The sequence below is a fragment of the Elgaria multicarinata genome, chromosome 3 (genome assembly GCF_023053635.1).
Source record: "Elgaria multicarinata webbii isolate HBS135686 ecotype San Diego chromosome 3, rElgMul1.1.pri, whole genome shotgun sequence".
NCBI classification, from domain to species: domain Eukaryota; kingdom Metazoa; phylum Chordata; class Lepidosauria; order Squamata; family Anguidae; genus Elgaria; species Elgaria multicarinata.
This window is the reverse complement of record NC_086173.1, coordinates 13,637,824-13,661,661: the sequence shown is the minus strand read 5'-3', so window position 1 is coordinate 13,661,661 and position 23,838 is coordinate 13,637,824. Positions and strand designations below refer to the sequence as shown.

The following is a 23,838-nucleotide window of genomic DNA, read 5'->3' as shown; positions in this document are numbered from 1 at the left end:
GGAGCAAAGGGGAACACCCTTCCTGGGCTGGGGCAAGGCATTTTTGGATGGAGAGAAGTTCCCTCTCTCAATGCCAGACGGTCAGTGTTGCAGGGTATTAGCAAATCAGACTCCGCTGGCTGGTTAAGGCAAAGAATAGAAGCAGCCAAAATGATCTCCTCTGAAATTCCACAGAACAAGTTTGAGTAAGGGCCAACCCTTTTTTCTTCCCCCCTACAGCCCCAGATATTGATTTCTGGCGGAGGTGCTGGGCTGCAGGCCCTGCTTTTCTGGGGACTTCCACAGGAGACTGTTCGGGCTTGTTGTCCCATGCCCAAGGATGGAGTGGGAGGAGAACAGCATTCAGCCTACAGATCGGTACGGCAAGGTCTAGCGCTCGCTTTATCAGCCCCGCAGTGGCAAAGTCACAAGGTTAGGTCCCCTTTGCCTAGCTCAGTTTGGTTCAAGTGGCAAAGTGGGGCAGGCAGGCTTCACGGCAGGCAGCTTAGACCTTCCATTTTGATACCTTGATCTCCAGGAGTTAGAACTGCTCTGAAACCAGATCCAGGCTTTTAAAATAGCAATTGGTTTGTGCCACAACAGTGCAGGATGGTTGCGGGGCTCATGTACAGGATGTGCTCTCCTCCCAACCACAATTCCTAAGGAGCAGCTGGGAGACTGAGGTGGATCCTCAACCGTGACCAAGAGTGTTAAAGCCTCTGTGCTTTTTATTTTAAAGCCCACCCACCCCCACCCTCTATCAACTTCACAAGTCAATGTGTTCCAACCTCATTACACTGCTAGTTTCAGGCCCCTGTGAAAAAAAAATCCGGTGCCTAGAGGCACATGCAGATTGTGTGTGTGTGTGTGTGTGAGAGAGAGAGAGAGAGAGAGAGAGGGAATGTGAGTGTGTGTTTGTGTGAATACACGTGTCTTTCCTAGTTTACAAACCTATGAACGAGGAATTATGGAATTCTGCAGTTCACAGATTCATCAACTAGCAAATGACATGCACCCAGGCACGGACAAAGAAAGTAATTTGCAAATTAGTGCTAAAATAAACATCGCTGTAATCTCCTCTTGGGTTGGGAAGGGTGCCAACCCTTCCCATGCCCATCCTGTCTGCCCATCCTGTCCCCATTGCTAGAAGAGGAATACTCACACCTGAGGTTCTCCAATGGAGCTGTCTGAGCAAGTTGGCCAGCTATCACCATTCGGTCCTGGCTGTATTGCCTTTTTGTGTGTGTGCGTGTGTGTGTGTGTGCAAACTGATGAACGGAGGAAGACTTGGCTATTAGGAAACTCAGATAAAATGGTTTGCTCATTTGATTTCTTGTTCCCTTTTTTGTTTTGTTTTCTTTAAAAATAATGTCTTCTCCCATTTGCTTCTGGGAGAATTTTATGGCGTCACAGGCAAAAAACCAAAAAAAACCCAAACCCAGCTCCTACAATTCCCTACCTGCAAACTATTTTTTTTCTTTAAAAAATGCTTCAAAAAGAAAAGGGGTGGGGGGAACAGAACACAAAGGCAAAGTCCTTTCTTCTCAGCAATCCATAATAAAACCAAACTTATATAGACTCACAAAAATAAATTAGCACTAGTTTAAAAAAATAACTTACAAAAATCAGCATGATTCAAACCGCTCGTTCCCCAACTTTTCAAACACCCTGTTTCTCAGCTAGGAGGGTTATGCTGTGATGGGCAAAGGAATAAAGCAAAGCCAAGGAACCTGTGTCCTTCCAGAACCATGTTGGACTACAGCTCCCCTCAACCCCCTCTAGCAGGGTTAGGGAATGATGGGGTTTGTAGTCCAACACCCAGAATAAAGGCACTGGTCAGTGAGCCAACCCCTAAAGAGCCAAATCAACAGAGGGGGTAAATTTGTGACTCGTTTTTGGTGCCGAGATCCCACAATGGCCTGGTTCAGACAACACGCTAAACCATGCTGCTTAACCACAAAATGTGACCAATGCGTCTGCTTGCGACCTTTTTTCCCTTTTCTTTTTTTAAAGGAAAGGATTCCACCGGCTTTGCCTCTGCCACAGCGACGTACATCAGCACCCTCCTCTTCCTGTTCCTGGTTGTACCAGTCTGTCTTTTTTCTTTTCTTTCCGTTTTTTAATAAAAGTTAGCAAAATAAAATTTGAAAACGAACGAACGAAAACAAAAACAAAAACCCTAACCCCCACCCTGCAACAGTAAAAGAAGCAAATTCAAGGTAAGATTATTTCTGGAGTGCTCGGGCCGGTCACTGAAGCTGCAGGGCTGCTGCCTCCTGCCTGTGCCACCCTTGTTCTACAGTTGCTGTGTGTATCCCTCACCCCCACCACTTTTTTTGTTGTTGATTTTCTTTTTATAAAAAATACAATAAAAATAAAAAAATGAGTTTTTTTTCTCTCGGTTTTTTTTTTTTATCCCCACCCCTCCCTTGTGAAAACTTCAGAGTGTGTGTGTGTGTGTGTGTGCGTGTGTGTGTGTGTGGTTTTTGTTGGTTTGTTTGTTTCAATTGTCCTTTCCCCACAGTCATGACGTATCAGGAGACGTGCCATTTACTGTGTCGTCCGTTAGTCCGTCCTGCCCTTCCAGGGACTCGTGTTGGTGTTCCTCTGCGGCCGTGTAGTAGCTGTTGTCCTCCTCGCCAGGGCTGCTGTGGTCCTTGTCGGACTGCTCTGAGTCTTCTCCCTCCTCCTCCAGGGTCAGTTCGAACTGGAATTTCTCCAGGCAGGCCTCCTCGTCTTTCTCCGCGTCGTCCGGAGGCGGAGAAGGACTCTGGGGAATCATGCTGTGGTACCAGTCCCTGTTGTCCTCGAGGGTGTCCAAAATGTCTTGTGCGTCAGGGTGGACCAGGTCTGCCCAGGTCTCCCACAGCGGGTGCACGATGTAGTCTATGAAGCCCACCTGAAGCACAGTCGGGAGGTGGGAGGAAGAGGAGAAGGAGGGTTAACAACACAAGGGCAGTGAGTTGACTAACAGACACCAAGAACACACAGCCACATCCATGAAGCCAGGCTGGGGCTCCTATGGAGCTGGCCGGCCACAAAGAGAGTCCTGCACATACGTGTACCGGATGCTGTGTGCTTGATATATATTTCCTTACTCATAAACATAAGGGAATGCTGAGCAAGGGGGAGGGGTGGGTATTAGGGGTCAAAGTAGTGCTGGGAAAAGGCAGTGAGGGCTGAGGTTATCACAGACTTTCCCCGCCAGGCACACTTCAAGGGTTTGACGGATAAAACCCTAAATGTTTGGCTGCAATGGTCCTGCTTTCTCCCTTAAGAGCTCCACCATACTGACCACAGCGAAGCCTGAGCAGCGATTATGAGCACAAAGGGCATCTCCAGGCCTGCCCTGTGACTGCTGAACATCACAGCATAACCCTCCTAGCTGAGAAACAGGGTGTTTGAAAAGTTGGGCAACGGGTGGTTTGAATCGTGCTGATTTTTGTAAGTTGTTTTTTTAAACTAGTGCTAATTTATTTTTGTGAGTTTATATAGGTTTGGTTTTATTATGGATTGCTGAGAAGAAAGGACTTTGCCTTTGTGTTCTGTTTCCCCCCACCCCACCCTTTCTTTTTGAAAAAAGCCAGGAAACGACCAAATGTTGTTGGGGGGAAAGGGGGTGGGGCCAGAATCATAGAATCATAGAATAGCAGAGTTGGAAGGGGCCTACAAGGCCATCGAGTCCAACCCCCTGCTCAATGCAGGAATCCACCCTAAAGCATCCCTGACAGATGCTTGTCCAGCTGCCTCTTGAAGGCCTCTAGTGTGGGAGAGCCCACAACCTCCCTAGGGAACTGGTTCCATTGTCGTACTGCTCTAACAGTCAGGAAGCTTTTCCTGATGTCCAGCCGGAATCTGGCTTCCTGTAACTTGAGCCCATTAGAATCAAAGAATCATAGAATAGCAGAGTTGGAAGGGACCTACAAGGCCATCGAGTCCAACCCCCTGCTCAATGCAGGAATCCACCCTCAAGCATCCCTGACAGATGGTTGTCCAGTTGCCTCTTGAAGGCCTCTAGTGTGGGAGAGACCACAACTTCACCAGGCAACTGATTCCATTGTCGTACTGCTCTAACAGTCAGGAAGTTTTTCCTGATATCCAGCTGGAATCTGGCTTCCTTTAACTTGAGACCGTTATTCCGTGTCCTGCCCTCTGGGAGGATCGAGAAGACATCCTGGCCCTCCTCTGTGTGACAACCTTTTAAGTATTTGAAGAGTGGTATCATGTCTCCCCTCCATCTTCTCTTCTCCAGGCTAAACATGCCCAGTTCTTTCAGTCTCTCTTCATAGGGCTTTGTTTCCAGACCCCTGATCCTCCTGGTTGCCCTCCTCTGAACACGCTCCAGCTTGTCTGCGTCCTTCTTGAATTGTGGAGCCCAGAACTGGACGCAATACTCTAGATGAGGCCTAACCAGGGCCGATTAGAGAGGAACCAGTACCTCATGTGATTTGGAAGCTATACTTCTATTAATGCAGCCCAAAATAGCATTGGCCTTTCTTGCAGCCATATCGCACTGTTGGCTATAGGGGCAAGGCTATCTGGGGAACCCTGGAGGACCAAATCGGTTCCCAGAGGGACCTGATTCAGTCCCTGGGGCTGGGCTTCTGCGCCCCCCCTCCTTCCCTGCCACCCCTTCTGCTGCTGCAATTGCTTCTCCGCCAGAACTCTGGGATGGAAGGTCACGCGGCTTCCAAGGTGCAGTGGGTTTTGATGGCAGCTGCTGCCTCACCTCTGACCCTGCGAGGCGTTTTCCTACCCTGGGTTGTACCGCAAGTAGAGAAGCTTGTGGGGAGAGGGTGGGTGGGGGTGGGGGTGGATCTCCCTCCCCACCTCCCGCAGTGGCACATCATCCTGCCCCCGGCCCTCACACACCTGTGACTTCTCCACGGAGGCCGTGTGCTTGTCGCACATGGGGCTGATCTCCATGCCTCGCTCCCGTTCTTTGTCGCCCTGCCTGAAGAACTCCTCCATGATCCGGTCCGTCCACTGCCGGTACAAGTCCAGAGGCTTTGTGGGGTTGCTCAAGTCCGCACAGTGAACCATGTTCCGCAGGACCTGGTTGGTTGGGGGGAAATACAGGAGCGGTCAGAAGCACGAAAGCGGAAATGCCTCCTCCCCACTCAAGTAGGGTTCTCAGAGCTGCAGGTGTGGGTCACAAATCCTTAGGAAGGAAGCCATGGGATATATATCCCTGTGTGTACGAGAGAGAGAGAGAGAGAGAGAATACCGTAAGCAGGGAGTAAAGACGTAGAGCCTCTTCCTGCCCAAGGGCCAAAGAAAGCTCTTGGACGCTGCCTTCCAATGGTGGGTGGGGGCTGAAGGCAAAAGAGGCGGAGCCAGAATACCAGCCTATTTTAGCACAAAAGCCACAAAACTATTGGTGGTTGTGGGAAAGAATAGCAGCCACGAGTAGGAGCCAAAGGAAGAGCCACAGATATCCGGGGGTTGTAGTAGGGCCTGAGTTTCTCCACCCCTTGGCTAGACGGAACGTATCTCTGGCCACAGAGCCAAAGGAGACTGGCGAATGAGAAATGCACAAAAAGAATGAAGCGTGTAGGTCACCCAAAGCCTGGCAGTCAAGCCCACAGGACTTACTTTTTTTGCACCACCACGGCAGCCGGGAAACACGGAAAACACGTGGGAAGATTTGGAAACGAGCTGTTTCCGACATGAACTGCAACTCCAGACCCCAGTTGAAGAAATATGAGCAAGTGAATGAATTCCCTATGGATGATTTTGTGTTTGTTCTTGTTTGATATTTAATAAAATTGCAATAGTGTTGTGTTAAAGCAGCAAGCACCACCACCTGGCAGCCGGAAAGAAGGAGGAGCTGCTGACGTGCCCTTTGCTGGGCCTTGGCCTGTCCCGTGACTAGGGAGGGGGTCGGAATTTTGTTTCAGTTCGTTTCTGATAAGAATCTACCGAAATTCACAAATTTCTTCATATTCGGGATGGAAAGGACTTGATATGAACAAAATTCGAATATGCAAGAAAGCAAACCTGACAGACTTTCCCCCTCCCTCCATGTGACATGACAAGCTCATGGGATTGGCTAAGGCCTGGGGGTGGATGGCAAACACCAGCCTCCACCTGCCCCGCTGCTGGGAAAAGCCAGGAGCTGAAAATTATCCAGCTGCCCAAGGGGTGGGCCTGGCGTGGCGGGGTTATTCTAGCCCCCACCTCCCCCGGTAGCCGGAGTTGAAGCACAAGACCCCTTCCAGTCACCACTGCCTCCTTATTTATTGTTTCAAACTTATGGCTATTTTGTTTTAATTTCGCTTTATTGGAAGCTGCCTTCTAGGCCTGTTGCCGGCTGGGATGTAAGCATTCAAAATAAATTAAATAGTAAACAAAGGGTTACCCTATAAGTTAAGCGTCAACTGCTTAACTGGCTCAGCGAAGACCAGGCTGCCTTTCTCTGCTTCTCAGCATACTTGCTTGCCGGCCTGGCTGAATGCCAGCTCAGTGCCAGCTTTCTTTTGCCTCCCCCAGCCTGCCCGTGTACCTGCCCATCTTGGCCAGGCCTGTGCCTCCAGGCCCTGGAAAGACCTTCCTCCTCCCCCATCTGCAGAAGACAGGCCTACATCCCGCCTCGCTCACCTGTATCCTGTCAGTATAGTTGTCCAACAGCAGCACCCCTGAGCTGGTCACTTTCTTGGTCTCCACCATTGTCTTCAGGTCAGCCAAGAGGCTCATATGTTTGGACATGTCAGTAGCCAAGACCTGGGGCAGCAAAAGGCGTAATTTTAGTAATATTTATTTATTTATTTATTACATTTTTATACCGCCCAATAGCCGAAGCTCTCTGGGCGGTTCACAAAAATTAAAACCAGCATAAAACAACCAACAGGTTAAAAGCACAAATACAAAACACAGTATCAAAAGCACAACCAGGATAAAACCACGCAGCAAAATTGATATAAGGTTAAAATACAGAGTTAGAACAGTAAAATTTAAATTTAAGTTAAAATTAAGTGTTAAAATGCTGAGAGAATAAAAAGGTCTTCAGCTGGCGACGAAAGGAGTACACTGTAAGCGCCAGGCGGACTTCTCTGGGGAGCTCATTCCACAGCCGGGGGTGCCACAGTGGAAAAAGCCCTCTTCCTAGTAGCCACCTGCCTCACTTCCTTTGGCAGGGGCTCACGGAGAAGGGCCCATGTAGATGATCTTAAGGTCCGGGCAGGTACATATGGGAGGAGGCGTTCCTTCAAATAACCTGGCTCCAAACTGTTTAGGGCTTTAAATGTCAATACCAGCATTTTGAATCGGGCCCGGACATGGACTGGCAGCTAATGAAGTTGTAAAAGGACTGGCGTAATAGAAAGGGCTCCTCCTCCTCCTCCTTCCTGACCCTTCCTCCTGGGTGATTTAAACACCTCTATGTACACACAGTATCCCCAGTGCAAAGCTTTCTTTGATCCATCAAATCAATGAAAAGCAGTCGTTGTGCGAATGCCACTCTTTAGGGCAGGCTTACCCAATTCCATCCCCCCTCAAAAAAAAAAAAAATGTATAGGACTACAACTCCCATCAGCCCCAGCCAACATAGCCAATAATCAGGAATGTTGGGAATTGCAGTTCAAAACATCTGGGGGGTACCAGGTTGAGGAAGGGTGCTCTAGGAGGCTGTGCTTCCAGGTGTTCTTCCTTTCTACCACATGGATAGGGAATCGGTTCCCTCCAGATGTTTTTGTACTGCAATGCCCATCAACCCTGTCCACCATTGCTAATAGTCAGGGATGATGGGAGTTATAGCCCAACAACATCTGAAGGACTACAATTTCCCCACCCTTATACTCATTCAGTGGAGGGGGGAGTTCAACAGGCGTGAAAAACACCAGAGCTGTCACTTGCTTAAAGTAGTTTCCAATTATTTAACCACAGATCTGATGTTTAAGACTACAACTCCCAGCATTCCTGACCATTGGCCATGCTGTCTTGGGCTGATGGGAGCTGAAACCCAAAACAGCTGGGGGGGGGGGCAGCAGCACCAGGTTGGGGAAGGCTATTTAACCTTATTATTTTAATCAGCCAATGACATCCTGCCCCCACATCTTCAGGATTTCCTCTACAACCATAATGGAAGAGGGACCAGCCTTCTTTTTTGGCCTGATCGCTGCCTCCTTATAAGCAGGAAACGGGGCCCTGTTACTCCCAAAAGAACCCACAAAGTGGATGGCGTTTCTTCAAAACAGGAGGATGGGGTGGCGATGGTGGTGATGGAGGACGGGTGCAGTGGAACAGAGACGAGTGGAGGCAGGCCTTCATTTGGGGCCCTGGAGGCTGGCTCTGGGCTAATGCCCGCACCGCGCATGGAAACAGGCCCTGTGCTTTCCCTCGGAGGTCTTGCCCTTGCTGACCCCCACGTGCAACGCGCCCTACTCAGGGCCGGTGCCAGACTATTTTGCGCCCTAGGCAAGGTGAGCTACTTTCACACACACACACACACACACCAAAAAATGCCAACTTTGATTTTTAAGAACAGATGTTTCCTGGAAAAAATAAGAAGCACAAAACTTGAAACTGCTGAATTCATTTTAAAGTGCAAGAAATACGTCATGCCAATTATAGCAAACAAATTGGAAAGGAACGTCTCTGGGTCTAAAATGCATTATTTAATAGGAATATCACCTCCAAATCACCCCCCCAACTCACACGCGTGCACACACACACTCCGCATCACTCACTCCAAACAAACACACACATGAACACATGCATTCACACAAAGACCCCATGCACCCATACATTCTCTCTCTCTCTCTTCTGGGCGCATTCTGAAGTCCGAACGTGGAGCCGCCCCACCCTCACCCCAGCGCCCCTGGCTTCGCTTCAGCTGGGCGGGTGCGGGGCGCCATCTCGCCCGCCCAGGCCCAGCTGAATCCTCGGGCCGGGCCGGCTCACAGCCAATGCGCATGAGTGCTGCGCTGTGCCCGGCGCCCCTCTGAGCTTGGCGCTCTAGGAGGCCGCCTGAGTGGCCTCTATGGTAGCACTGGCCCTGACCCTACTAAACAGCATGCAAGAGTCACAGTGGCAGTTTGCAGAGCTCTACGTGTGTTTCTGGTGGGTAGCACTCACTTGCACGTGTTTGCACAGGGCTAGTGTACACGTTTCCCATCCTAAAGTTTGAAACGTTAGCATGCTAATGTTTCAAGCTATATAACCCCACTTTAAAAGAACCAGAGCAGAGGGACTGTTTTCCCATCCAGGCAGTTGAACAGCCTGCTGCCATCCTCCCGGCCCCCACCCCCACTAGGAAACCATCTTTCTCCTGCCCGGTTTTTGCCTGCCAGTTCCTCCCATGTTACTCTTTGCACAAGTGCTGCAGCAACGTAGGTACAATTGAGCAGCAGAGGGACAATGAGGGCCAAATCAAAATTACTTTACTCCCAAGAAGGCCCACTGGCTTGCCCTTTCAGTTGCCGAGCCGGACAGCGGTGATGTTCCTTCTGGGAGAAACGTGGTGGCAAAGTCCAATTCAAGTCCCCCAAAGGAAGACCAGGAATGAAACCTCTCACTGGGTGCAGACTTGGAAGCCAGCGAGTCCTCCCCAAGGCTCACCATGTCAATGACCATCTTGCGCAAGGTCTGACGCTGCCGCTTGCTCAGGTTCTGGAAAATATCGCAGTTCTCCTCCTGCAGAAGCTTGAAACCCACAGCCAGGTGATGGTTCTCCAGCACGGACTCATCGTTGTACATCAGCGCCAACTCCGAATCTGCCAGGGAGGGTCAGGTTAGAGAGCGTGTCGGGTAGAACAGGGAAGTTTGTTTGGTTTATAGAACGGATTTAAGCCGCTTTTCTATGCAAAGCCATTCTTCATGGCTTGCAGAATAAAAACAGATAAACCAACATTAAATGAACAACCTACTTTTTTTTTTAAAGAAGAATTGACATAGAGCAATAGGTTATCTCAGTCACTATTCCAGGTACCTCACCGTTAGGAAGTAAGAGCCTCACTTGAAAGGAACAGGGCCTTCTCCGTGGTTGCCCCAATGCTGTGGAAAACCCTCTTTTAGGAGGTGGCTTTACATTCCTCCTGTGAAGGACAGGGGTGCAAACTTGTGCCTCTAAACCTGTTGTTGCTATGGGGTGGTAAAATCTGCCCCTATGTCTGTTCTATGGCCTATTGTTTCAAAGCGGCTGGGTCAGGCTTGGGCGGGGAAGGCGGAAGGCGGTGGCTGCCAGCCAAGGTCATCCCTGCCTCAATCCAGGCGAACTCCCACCAGCACCTGGAGATTATCAGGGCGGTGGACAAGCTAATGGGATTCAGCTGTGGGAAAAGAGGTGGCCTGGCCCCTCTGGGAGCGAGTGGGCGAATGTCCGGGAAGGGCACGGGTTGGCTTGTTAGGGTCATGGGACCAAGAGTCCCCAAAAGACATAAAAAGCTCTATGAAGAAAGCCCTCCATCTTCCTTGGTGGAGCATGCGTATGCCAACTGGGAAGATCAGGTCCGAGGTAACCGGGAGGGGGTTCCTAAGAGTTAGAAAAGTTTTTATGTTTTAAAACGAGTGTGGGTATCCTGGAAAAAGCCAGCCGTCGTTTCAGCTGGATGTGGGGATGTATGATTGCTTCTTGGGGTAATGGCTAGAGATTAGAGCTTTTCCTCACCTTCTTTCCTCACCCCTTCCTTTTTCCTCATCTCCCCTTCTCCCCTCTCTTCCCTTTCCCTTTTTATGAGGCTGTTTTACTGACCAAGGACTTACATGTGAGTTTTAGTGATTGCAATAAAATCGCTTTGGTCCCTAAATGTGCGTTTGGGTGTTATTCCCTGAATCTCTGGCTCGTTCTGGTTGTGGACAAAGTTTGGGAGGCAGGTTGCTGGGAGATTAGGACGTTTGGTCCAGGAGCCTACCTTGCAGGGTTGTCATGTGGACCCTGACATCCGTTACACCTCCCTCTAGAATGTTAGGTGTTCATGCGAGGCCCATCTATTTGCGAAGGCCTTGGGCTAGAGGGAGTGGAGGTTTCATTGTGGGCTGAGATCTGGTTATGAATTTTCTATATTGCTGTAATTATGGCTCATTTTTAATACCGTTGGTGATTATTTTTGCACTCTGTTTTAAGTTGCCCTGAAAGATAGGCTAAAAATGTTTTACATCTGTCAGCACAGGAGTATATGGCGCAAGTCTGCAAGTGCGTGTGTGTGTGCAGGTATGTCAGGTCTGGACGATGCTCCTGGTGGCACTTTGACCCTGTGAGCCCCACTGGCTCCACTTCAACACTGGTCCAGGGGCAGGGGGAGGAGGAAGGAGCAGCTCACCAAATGAGGTGAATGCAGACCTGTTTGCCCTGCTCCAGAGCTGTTTGTGTGAATCCCACCTGTAAGCATTCCAGGGGGGGTGTTTGCCTTTATGAACCCCCATGTGCAAATGCTCCTGACATTCCTAGAAGCAATCTCACCTGGAGAAAAATAGCTGGGGCACAGGCATTATAGAGTGAATCTACTATAGCCTTGAGACACACATGCATTAGCTGTGTGAAAGAAAACTAGGGTGGTTTTGCAAGTCCTTTCCGCTCCAAAGCAGCCTCTACATGGCTTCACGCACACCACCATGCCCATGGTCCCGCATAACACTTCTTTGCCCATCGCCCCTCCATGGGATTGACTCACTGGTATTGATCAAGAACTGATTGGAGACGCCAGGATGGTCCACGTCATGAATGGCAGCAGCAAATATGGCAGCCAGGATCTCCAGGTCAGTGAAGACGGCCTGCAAAGGACAGGAGGAATGAGAGAAACTGCCACATGGCTGCTGCCTCTGTCTTGTTCCACGGGGGAGCTGATTTTTAGCAGATAAGGACAGGTGCATCTTTATGAAAGGGGCCCCTTGTTAGGAACTACTGAGGCTGGAACCGGGAGCGCACAGAGGGCTGCGCTGTGCACTGCCATGGGTCAGAACGTTCCCTGGGCAAAGGAGAAGTATTTAGAAGGCTCTGATGGAGATGCAATCCTTCTGGGCAAGAAGGGACCAGCAGCCTGCCTCCATCCCCATTCTGTCTGGCAACAAAGTTGAGGAAAAGTTGAGGAAAAGTCATCCAGATCCAAAAATCCTCAACACCCCACACTGGACAGCCAGTGTGGGATAGCGGGCTCGAACATAGCTTTGGACTTAGAAAAAGAAATAATGATAATTTGTAACACATACCAGGAGCTGTCACACTTAATCAGGCCAAAGGTCCATGTGAGCAGCTCCTGAGCCTGGCCCGATGGAGAGGGAGGTGTCCCCCTGCTGTGGTCCTCAGCATGTGGCATCAGTGATGTACTGCTATACTCTGGGAGGATCGAGAAGAGATCCTGGCCTTTTAAATATTTGAAGAGTGCTTTCATGTCTCCCCTCAATCTTCTCTTCTCCAGGCTAAACATGCCCAGTTCTTTCAGTCTCTCTTCATAGGGCTTTGTTTCCAGACCCCTGATCATCCTGGTTGCCCTCCTCTGAACACGCTCCAGCTTGTCTGCGTCCTTCTTGAATTGTGGAGCCCAGAACTGGACGCAATACTCTAGATGAGGCCTAACCAGGGCCGTATGCTTCTGTATGCTTAATCATTGTGGCCTTAATAATGTTGCCCATCAACTTGCCTGGGACAGGAATTAGGCACGCAGCAGGTCTGCAATCTACTGTAATGCCTTTCAGTCCAACCATGGTTATTGGAAGTCTGGAGTCTGCGATTTGGCTGGTTGTTTCAAATCAATATGCAGGTCTCAGCCTTCCTTACATGTACTGCTCCTGGCCACTTGCACGCCTCCTCTCTGCCCAGTTCCTCTCCCAGTTTTCCTCCCGGATCCCTGGTTCTTGCCTTCTCCTCTTCCTCTGGAGCGGCCCTCTTCCATTTCTTGTTTTCCTAGGCCCCTGCTTCGTTCTTGCCTAGGGTTGCCATATGTCCCGGAAAACCGGGAATGTCACGGTTTCCAAGCATTTCCAAAATGTCCCGGCCAGTCAGTCAAGAATCCCAGATTCCTGTTCCAGACGGCCAGAGACATTCCAGCCTCCAAAATGGTGCCTTGATCCTGCTCTTTGGAGTGTAAATCTCCATACTGAAGTCTCCTCTAGCTTTTGAGAACTAGTGGAGAAATGCAATTTAGTGACATTTTTTTTCTGTTTGTTTGCTTAAACTGCCTATTATTTATTTGCAGGTGCTTAAGTACTTTAGGCTGCAATCCTATGCATACTCACCTGGGAATAAGTCCTATTTAACTTAATAGGATTTGTTTCTGAGTAGACACACATAGGATTGCAGTGGTAGATAACTAAAGCTTAAATAGCTTTCTTTCTTTCCCTAGACCTTTACATATTGCTCAGTTTTTTTTAAAAAAATCCTAGCTGCCCCCCCCCCCAAAAAAAATTGTCCCGGTTTTGTGGTTTCAGAATATGGCAACCCTATTCTTGCCCCTCCTTTCTTAGGATCTTCTGCCTGGCCTGCCCCTATCTCTTAGTCACAGCAATTCAGCCAATGGCAGACAGAGGCCCTCCTGACGACAAGCAATCCACCTGCTCTCTGTGACAGGCAGTCAGCTGAGCCAATCACAGCAAATCGCTTCCCTACAAAGTTTCCCTTAGTTTAGGGCTGGGCAACGTGTAGCCCTACAGGTGTTCGGGCCTACAATTCCCATCAGCCCTTGTAGGCCATCTCAAGGCACACACATTGGCCACCTCTGCCTTAGCCGATTAGAATATAGATCTTCTGAATGTGCCCGGCCCCACGATATAAGTTAGGCTGGGAGGCTTGCTCAAAGCCATCTGTGCCTGAACATGGATTCAAGGGCTAGGTCTACCATGGCCACACACATCACTAAAACCCCAGCACCACAGCTCTTTCCCTGAGGATGTACAGGTAGTTCCTGTCCACTGGAGAACCATCGTGTCTGTTCAGATGTCACACTAAACCATGGTTAGTCTGCTAACCCTTTTGCAGCAAATGTTTAAACCAGTGGTTCCCAAACTTTTTCAGGTAACCGCCCCCTTGGTTCCACAAACTTATGCCCAGTGCCGCCTACCCTACCCTATAAAAATCATTATTCAGAATAGTGGTTTTCAATGACCCACTAATAGTAATAATGAAGATAATAACAATAAAATTCAAAACAGTAACAATTAATTGAATATTTATTCAAAATCTGAAGCACCCGCCACAGGCTTGCCGAGGGAGAGAGGGAAAAGACAGCGAACGCCTCTGTTTTGCAGCCAGCATGGCGGGGCACACCAAGCAGGGTATGTCTCTTCATTACTGTTTCGGTGCTTTTGAAACATTTCAATTCACCGTTAAAAGGACTCTTCTTAAACGGTATTAATACATGTGTGGATTCTTCCCCTATATGGCTTGGGACCAAACTACCCTCTCCCATAAAAATGTCCCTGGGTTTTAAGACCTTCTGGAGAGGCGCTTCTGGGAAAAGACCACCTCGAGCACCCCCCTGCTGCCCCTTTGTTTCTTAGTGCCCCCTGCTGCCCCCTTGCCTCTTAACGCCCCCTATGCAATCCGACCGCTCCCAAGGGGGCAGTACCACCCACTTTGGGAACCACATGGTTTAAACCATGGTTATGTTGCCCCTACAGTTAGGAATGGTTCACATGACACACTAAGCCGAAAAGTTTAGCTCAAAATGCTTAACCACGTGGCTTAGTGTGTCATCTGAACAGGGTCACTCTCTGCCCCTTCCTCCCGTCCCCATTCACCAAAACTTACATCCAAAGCTGGTGTAGACAGGAGCACATGCGTGGACTGCGTGACGTCAGCAGCATGGAGGCTGTTGTGGTAAGCGACATCGGCATGGTAGTGGTCTTCTAGCGTCATGATGTAAGTGACTAATGTGTCCACGGGTATTTTGAACGTTTTCAACAAGTCTCTTTCCTACAGAAGGGGGCGCGGGGAGGGGGGGAAACAAGCATTTGTCAAAAACATCAGCAGCAGCCCCTACTAAGTAGGTAGCTCAATCTGCTCTGCTGGCTAGGGGATGCTGGGCATTGCAATCCGACACTTCCGGAGGGTGAAAGGTTGGGGAAAGCGGGGCTAGCGCCTACTTTGGCCAATTGCATGGGACAAAGTGGCCTTGAACCCACAAAAGCTTATGCTGCAATGAAGGCATTAGTCCGCCACAGGGATTTCAGTTGCTTTTGTCGTTATTTGCTACAACAAACTAAGCACCATGCTCCTCAGTTTTTCCTACCACATCTCGCTTTCCCTCTCCAGAGAACCCAAGACTTGCACAGCAGCCAGTTCTCATTACGTGGCCCTGAGAAGTCAGGGAGAGAAATGCAGGTTGCTTACCTGTAACTGTAGTTCTTCGAGTGGTCATCTATGCATTCACACATATGGGCTTTGCGCCTGCGCAGAGACCGAACCGGAACCTTACATAGCTTAGGGAAATGTTTTTGGCGGGAACCCCTCCCCCCACGCTACCGCGCATGTCCATGGGGTTCCCGCCCTTACCTCAGTTTACAGGAGTCCGGCATTGTGCCCCCATAAACATGAGTGTAAAATAAAATAAAGTACATTCCACATACAACTGTGTCATTTGTAAGCTTCACACCACCAAGTGGGGATGGTGGGTGGGTTGTGTGAATGCATAGATGACCACTCGAAGAACTACAGTTACAGGTAAGCAACCTGCATTTCTTCATCGTGGTCTCTATGCATCACACATATGGGCGAGTAGCAAGCTGACATACCTTTGGAGGTGGGTTGGTGTATCATTTCAGGATCTCTGACAGCACTGTCCTCCCAAACGAGCAGTCCTGTCTCGCACGGGTGTCCAAGCTGTAGTGCTTAATAAACGTGGATGGAGTGGTCCACGTCGCAGCTCTACAGACTTCTGTCAGGGGAACACCTCTGCTGAAGGCAACAGATGTTGCGACGGCTCTAGTAGAGTGAGCTGTCACAGGCTTTAAAAGGTCTAGCTTAGAGATAGAGTAGGCAAGTTCAATTGTCTCTACAATCCAGTGAGACAGTCGCTGGCATGAAACAGGGAGTCCCTTAGAAGGCTCTCCATAACAAACAAACAATTGATTTTTTTCCCTAAAACTTTCTGTCCTAGCCCTGTAAAAGGCAAGAGCTCTCCTTACATCTAGTGTATGTAGCGAAGACTCAACAGGTGTTGTAGGATTCGGGAAGAATGCCGGCAGAGTGATGTGCTGGGACAGATGAAAGGTTGACACTACCTTAGGCAGGAAGGCAGGGTCTGTGCGTAACACAACCTTATCCTTATGAAAAACAGTATAAGGAGCATCTATCCTAAGAGCAATGAGCTCACTTGCACGTCTAGCCGATGTGATGGCCACTAAGAAGACCGTCTTGAATGTCAGAAGTCTGAGGTCTGTCGAGGCCATGGGCTCGAAGGGTTTCCCTGTCAGCGATTGCATACAACTGACAGGCTCCATGGTGGAACGATACACTTCACTGTCGGTATCGTATTCTTAAGCCCCCTTAGAAATTTTCTGGATGTTGGATGTGCAAAGGGTGAAAAACCATCCATGCCTCGATGAGAAGCCGTGATAGCAGCTAAGTGTACTCTGATTGAAGTGAGTTTGAGTCCTTGCTGGTAAAGCGTCAATAGATATTTGAGGATCAATGATAAAGGGCAAGGTTCAGGTGCTTGATTGCTTTCTAAAGCAAACTTCTGAAATCTTTGCCACTTTGCAGCATAGGACTTTCTTGTTGAAGGCTTTAGTGAGGCCAACAATATATGGTCTACAGTTAAGTTTTCTATATGAGCGGGGTGGTTGTTATCCTCCACGCCGTCATTTTGAGGGTCGACAGATTTGCGTGTCGAACCCTGCCCTGCTGTCGAGACAGCAGCGTCGGTATCGACGGGAGTCTGATGTAATTCCCATTCGACAGTCGAAGGGCGTGAGAGAACCACGCTTGCCGAGGCCACCACGGCGTGATGAGGATGCAATCCGAATTGTCCGTCTGGATCTTGGCTAGTACTTTCGTCAACAGTGGAAAAGGTGGGAAGATGTAAAGGAGATTTCCTTTCCAAATTCTGGTGAAAGCGTCTCCTAGAGAGTGCTTTCCTCTTCCTGCTCTGCTGCAGAACCTGGAACAAGCTGCGTTTTCTTCGGTAGCGAAGACATCGACAGCAGGGCGGCCCCAATACCGAAAGAGATCGTCCCTGACTTCGGTATCGAGCTCTCATTCATGGTCGACGTGGAAGGACCTGCTGAGGGAGTCCACGATGATGTTCTCCTTCCCTGCTACATGGATTGCAGTCAGGTAAGTATTTCTCTTTATGCACCAGTTCCAGATTCTGAGTGCAGAGCGGTTCAGAGGGTGTGATCTTGTTCCACCCTGTCTGTTGATGTAAGCCACCACGGTGGTGTTGTCTGTCGCGATCAGGACGTTTCGGCCCTCAATCATTTGTGAAAAGGTCTTTATTGCATTTTCCACTGCTAAGAGTTCTAGATGGTTGATATGCTGTTCTCTCTGAGAGGCCAATGACCTTGAGCGGTGAGGGAGTTGCAGTTTGCTCCCCATCCGGTTAAGGATGCATCCGTCGTAATCGTTACCGAAGGTGCTTCTTGTTGGAATGGAACGCCTTCCAGGAGAGTCACCATCGAAAACCACCATTTCAGGGATGCTCTTACTTGTCTCGGGATCGACAGGTAGGTTCGTCGGGCGTCGTGTCGAAGATCGAACGTTCTCAGAAACCAGGCCTGCAAGACTCTCATTCTGAGTCTCGCAAACCTGATGACTGCGGTGGTCGCTGCCATTAAACCTAATAGCCTTTGGATCGTCCATGCCGAAACCTTTCGACGGCTTTCGGTAGCGATGGCTAAATCCTGAAGAGTGTTCGCTCTGGTCGAAGGCAGGTATGCCCTGCCGTCTCGAGACGATAGGATTACCCCTATAAAGTCCAGTCTCTGATGTGGGGTCAAGATGGATTTCTCCTCGTTGACCCATAGACCCAACGAGTCCAACAGGTTGAGGGTGGTTGAAATGTCCTTCTGGAGCGTGCCACTGTTGTCCGCTACCAGAAGCCAATTGTCTAGGTACGGATATACGTAAATCCCTTTCTGTCTTAGATGGGCGCACACCATCGCCATCACCTTCGTAAAGACCCTCAGTGCCGTGGCCAAGCCGAAAGGAAGAACGGTGAATTGGAACTGGGACGCACCGATTGAAAATCGTAGGTAAGCTTGATGCGACCTCCTGATGGAGATGTGGAAGTACGCATCCTTCAGATCCACCACAGTGAACCAAACTCCTCTGTGTAGGAGCTGTAGAATAGAAGTAACCGTTGTCATACGGAACTTTCTCGGAGTAATGTATCTGTTTAATTGCCTTAAGCCCATGATCGGTCGAAGACCTCCATCCTTCTTCGGGACCGTCAAGTAGCCCGAGAAAAACCCGATTGAGTTCCTCTGCAGGCACAGGAGAGATAGCTCCTTTCGATAGGAGGGTCTGTACCTCGCGAAGCAGAGGAGGGGATGGCGCTGTTACTTTCACCCCCGAAGAAGAAGGGAGGACATTGAGCTCGATGGCATACCCCGAGTTGATGATAGTGAGCACCCAGGAGTCCGATGTTATTGACTCCCATTGATGGTAAAACGGTGCTAGGCGGTTCGCAAAGGGGGGTGGATCTGGGATAGAGGAGTCAAACCCGCTGCTTCTTGGTAAAGTCAGGCTGATGTTTATCCTGTTGAAAACGGCCTTGGTATGGACGCTTCCTTTGAAGTTGGTGTTGTTGTCTTGGTTGGCTTTGATATTGAGGCCGTTGTTGTTGTTGATGTTGAATCGGTGGCCTTGACCAGCGTTTGGGCTTGTACTGCGGAGGTGGAGCGGCGAAACCCATCTTTTTTGCTGTCGTACGGGCCTTATACATAGTGTCCAACGTTTCATCCGTCTTTGTGTTGAACAAACCCTCGCCGTCGAAGGGCATGTTCTCAATCCTTGCCTTCGTCTCATATGTCAGGTTTGCCGATCGTAGCCAGGCGTGTCTCCTCAAAGCCACCGCCCCCATCATGTTCTTTGAATGGCAGTCAACCTGATGTCTAGCGGTCGATAGCTGTTGTCTAGCTATGGCTGAAGCTTCGGCTTGAAAGACCCGAGCCAGCTCTCTCTTGTCCTCTGGGAGGTGATCACATAGTGACCCTATTTTCTCCCAGAGGAAGAGTTGGTATCGGGCCATGGTCGCTTGGTAGGTCGAGGCCCTGATGCCGAGGGACGCAGAAGAATAAATTCTCCTACCAGTAATATCCAATTTCCTGCCCTCTTTATCCACCGGGGCGGAATGCGACCTTTGCGATTGGCCCTGGGCTGATTCCACCACAATAGAGTTCGGTTTTGGGTGCTGGGTGAGGAAACTGGGTGTTTCAAGTCTTCTTGAAGTGGCTTGTGTGGACGCTGGAGTCTTCCACGAAAGCTGTGCAGTCTGCTTCAAGGCAGGAGGAAAGGGAATCGCAACCGACTCATTACTCTTAGAGTAAAAAACATTGTAAATTGGGTCGTCCACTGGCTCATCGGGTTGTCGAATATTTAACCCAAGTGCTTGGGACATTCTCAGCATATGATCTAAGAATCTTCCCATGTCGTCAGAGGGCGAGGCAGGATCTTGTGAATGTATCATGTCCTCTGGCGACGGTACCGAAGGGGTAATTGATACCCTAGAATCGGTATCCGAAGGATAATCATCCTCGGGCAACGACACAGTAACTATGTGTAGCTATTGTTACTCGAGTTCAGGCTGCTCTTGTTGAGCTGGCGCAGTAGCGGTCGCTGCCGGTATGGAGGAGGTATGGCGTTGATGAGTTGACGCTGGCGAAAGGTGACGTGACGGAGGGGCCGGTGGAATCTGAAGGACCCTTGAATTTGGAGGAGGCTGGGCATAGTAAGCCTCTGGTGCGTATTGGTAATCCCTATCCTGTGGGAAATACCTGTGAGGTTGATAGTAATCCCAGTCATAATATTGATGTCTGGGTTGAAACTCGGAGTATTGGGAGGTTCTATCCCACTCCTGTCTTGGTCTTTCTACAACCACAGATCTGGGAGAATGCTGAGTAACAGGCTCCTCCACTTCTAAAGCTTGCGGTAGATCTCGCAATGACGCTACCGAGGTCGAATCTCTAATTTCGCCTTCTGACAGGCTGAGTGGACGTCTCGGTATCGAAAGGGTAGAAGTCGGTCTCGACTGAGGCCTCGGTGTCGAGAGAGCTGCTGGAACCGTCGGTACCGAAAGAGATGTTTGGATAGGCTTAGAGGGCCGAGGGGACTTTTTGGAGAGTTTTTCTCCATCCTTCTTCCTCTTTTTCTTCTTCTCGACCTCCGAAGAAGATTTGGGAGTCCGGGCCTTCTTAGCGATCTTTCTGGCCGCGGAACTCGCTAGTGACCGCCCAGGTGTTAGGGGTATCAATGCCCTATTGTTCGCGCTGGTATTATCGCACTGCTCTGTGCTGCGGTCTCGAACGGACTTATGCTGTGCTGTTTTATCCATTTTAGCCTCAGTTGGCTTTGAAGTTGTCGGGTCTGTGGCTCTGAGCGCCTTTTCCCACAGAATGGCACGCAAACGATCTGTTCTGTTTTTCCTCATTTGCTTAGTAAAGGCCATACAATGATGGCAAGCTTCCACTTTGTGACTTTCGCCCAAACAAATAACGCACAAAGAATGCCCATCGGTAGGGGGAAGTTTAGCCCCACACCTAACGCATTTATGAAATGGCGCCTTAAGTGCCATGCGGCTCAGGCCGCTGCGACTGAGAGTCGCTGAGGAGACTACTAACAACTATAATTTTTTACTTTTTTTAGGAAGAAGAAGATATTAAGAAGAGAAGAGGAAAATACAGGTGAAATATAAGAGATTTGAAGGATTTTAGGAGAAGAAATAGGCCATCATGTTCTTTGAATGGCAGAAAACAAACGCTAGAGGTTGGTTCTACAGGTCTAGGCACAATGGCGGACGACAAAGAACTGAGGTAAGGGCGGGAACCCCATGGACATGCGCGGTAGCGTGGGGGGAGGGGTTCCCGCCAAAAACGTTTCCCTAAGCTATAGAAGGTTCCGGTTCAGTCTCTGCGCAGGCGCAAAGCCCATATGTGTGATGCATAGAGACCACGAAGAAGAACTCGGAGGCCTCATCTACCAGTAAGACAAGACAATCTCGCTCAGAAAACAGCCCAGCCTCAAAAGAATTGCAATTGCTTTTTGACTTGCTTCAGTTTACAACTCCATTATCTCTTGAAATGAATGAAAAATAAAGCATTTGAAAAAGCACACATTTATGATGGCCTTCAATCAGTGTCCAATTCTTTGTAGATTGAACCAATATTTCTGGCAGATCTGCTGCAGCCCTAAGCCGGCAGGAGAGACTGAAGCAGGAAACAAGACTCTCCAATGTGAGCACACGTACCTGGAAAACTGTATACATGATGCAACTGAGCGACCGATTGTTGGAGTACTCGGCGACCCGGAAAATGTTAAGGCCCCACTTGTTTAGGTATTCCAGTTCCTGGAAGAGACACCAGGGAAAGAAGTTGGAGCACCATCACCACAATGGTAATGAATAAGCAAACCCACCCACAGTGTGTTCTCTCTGATGCCACAACTGGAGCCTGAGCTGGTATTGCAGCATTGGGATGTTGGTAGCAGGCAGTGTGTCCTCTACTTGGACAATGCCAAGGTTGAAAAGCCCATGTAACCAAAGGGACTAGCAACCTTGCTTTTGTGGATGCTCCATCGCAATTCAGGGGATCTGGGGCCACAGCTAGACCTAAGGTTTATCCTGGGATCATCCAGGGTTCACCCCTGCCTGAGCACTGGATCCCCTGTGTGTCACTTAGATGAACAGGTTTGACCCCTGGATGATCCAGGGATAAACCTTAGGTCTAGCTAAAGCCTAAGTAAGAATTTAGGAGCACGGGACCCAGGCAGTGTTTTGACTAAGGACACCAATAATACTAAGGTTAAAAGTCTCAGAACAAATCCAATTTCACAAACGAGATTTCCCCCAAAATGGCTTCAAGTTAACCAGCTCAAAAAGCAAGCCTGTGAACTAGACTAAGCTGCTTCTGACTCTTTGTGGTACCTGAGAATTTAAAAACATAGACATATCCAACATGGTCGCTCTCATTTGGCCAACATGATCTCTCTCATTTTAAGACAGCTCCCTGTATGTTATGATTATGTAAGACAGCCTTCTCCAACCTGTGACCTCCAGATGTGTTGGAATGATAGAAGTTGTGGTCAAACACATCTGGAGGGCCCTAATCTATGCTGTGATTAAGGTATAAAAGAATTTACACTTTTCAATACTTCACCATATATTCTTTGCTGCTTTAGATGGGCATTATGGAGCATAACTTTTCATCAGCATCTCTGTATTTATAGTGCTACTTATTTTTGTAGATGCTTGGTGCAAGTGTCCTGGTTACTCATGGGTGACGTTGGGGCAATCTCATCTTGGTTTAATAAGTCGAGATATGAATGAACCTCTAGGCCCCACAAATAGCTGCTTTGCTCCTCCCTTGGGAAACGAGCCAAGAAATCTTCCGTTAAATGTAGTTTTACATCCAAACCGGGAAACTATGGTTAATGGCTCCAAACAAGCCAGGAGTTAAACCAACTTTAAACCATGACTTCATATCCAAGTTTGTTGGAAGCCATTTGTCCTGGTTCGGATGAAACGAGAAACTGTAGTTAATGGATCACTTCCTCGTTTCTTTGCTCCCTTGAGCGAAATACCAAAGCAGCTGCATGCAGGGTTATGAGGTTCATTCACATCTTGGCTGATATGACTGTCCAAATGCAGCCCTGGGGTGTGGATACTGACCTAGTCCACACAAAAAATGTATATCTACTAGGCAGGGCAATTACAGAAAAGATGGCTTCTTATGCCTTTGCAATACTGAGATGACATCAGGATTATATTGATAATAATGAGGGAGACTGTAATTAGTACAACCAATTTTGACTCTTGATTTTGTAATACATAAAATTTTAGATTTTTTTATTATTTTGTGTGTGTGTGTATGGGACTGATTGCCACATGAAGATCCATGTGTGTGGTGATTATACTTATTTTTGAACTTATTATTTCTGGTTGTATTGCTATGTCCGAGACTATTTGATCTAGTCCATGGATGCCCGCAGCCAAATAAATACATGAACTCGTCATCACAATGTTGGTGATGTTGGTACATTCCTAGTGCACATGTATCATATATTTGATGGAACTGTTGTAAGACTGCAAATTTTCAGAAAGATATTGAGGTAATTCACACATAACATTCCTGGTTCATGAGCTTAAGGCCTGCACGTTCCAGACTCTCATTGGCTTCAGCACTTGAATCCTGGTCTCTTTAAACCAAAACAGGCCATAGTTCCCAAAGGTAGATGGGGTGATAGATTATGGTTTATTAAGCCATTACTTCTGAACCTTTATGTCATTTCAGGATAAAGCGTTTGCATCTTAATTACACATCCTTATTATATCTTCTTGGGTTGGTGAAACACAAAGTGAGTCCCAACCAATACAAACAGGGTAGGAATATGCTAAATGTGATGGCTAACATTTTCGGCCAAGATTGCCACAAGTCAATACTTATTTATTTATTGCATTTATATACCGCCCCATAGCCGAAGCTCTCTGGGCGGTTTACAAAAGTTAAAAACAGTAAACATTAAAAACAAATATTCAAAGTTTAAAAACATAAAAAGCAAAGCCAACAACAGTATCCTTACAAAAACAGCTATTTTGGGGTCCGTTAAAAACAAACGAACACAGCATACGTTGTTAAATGTTGTGAAATGCCTGGGAGCATGTCTGGGCAAAACTAGTAATACGCCTGGGCCAGATGGGAAATGTAGGCCCCATTTCAAACTGCTCATTAAGTATTTTTTAATCAGTTCTAAATACATATGAACTAGAATGATTT

At 48.5% G+C, this 23,838-nt stretch overlaps 1 protein-coding gene across 8 annotated transcripts in view; it reads right to left on the bottom strand.

The window, feature by feature from the left end:
• Positions 1 to 1,516: 1,516 nt before the first annotated feature.
• Positions 1,517 to 23,838, bottom strand: part of PDE4A (phosphodiesterase 4A) — a 490,724-nt gene continuing 468,402 nt past the window's right edge. For all 8 annotated transcript variants that reach the window (XM_063119318.1, XM_063119316.1, XM_063119324.1 and 5 more), the window contains 7 exons: positions 21,315 to 21,413; positions 14,660 to 14,824; positions 11,589 to 11,688; positions 9,538 to 9,692; positions 6,580 to 6,702; positions 4,852 to 5,034; positions 1,517 to 2,878 (listed from right to left, as the gene is read on the bottom strand). In XM_063119318.1, the coding sequence (XP_062975388.1) occupies positions 2,504 to 2,878; positions 4,852 to 5,034; positions 6,580 to 6,702; positions 9,538 to 9,692; positions 11,589 to 11,688; positions 14,660 to 14,824; positions 21,315 to 21,413 (1,200 nt within the window). In that variant the 3' untranslated portion in view covers positions 1,517 to 2,503. The remainder of the gene's footprint in view (positions 2,879 to 4,851; positions 5,035 to 6,579; positions 6,703 to 9,537; positions 9,693 to 11,588; positions 11,689 to 14,659; positions 14,825 to 21,314; positions 21,414 to 23,838) is intronic.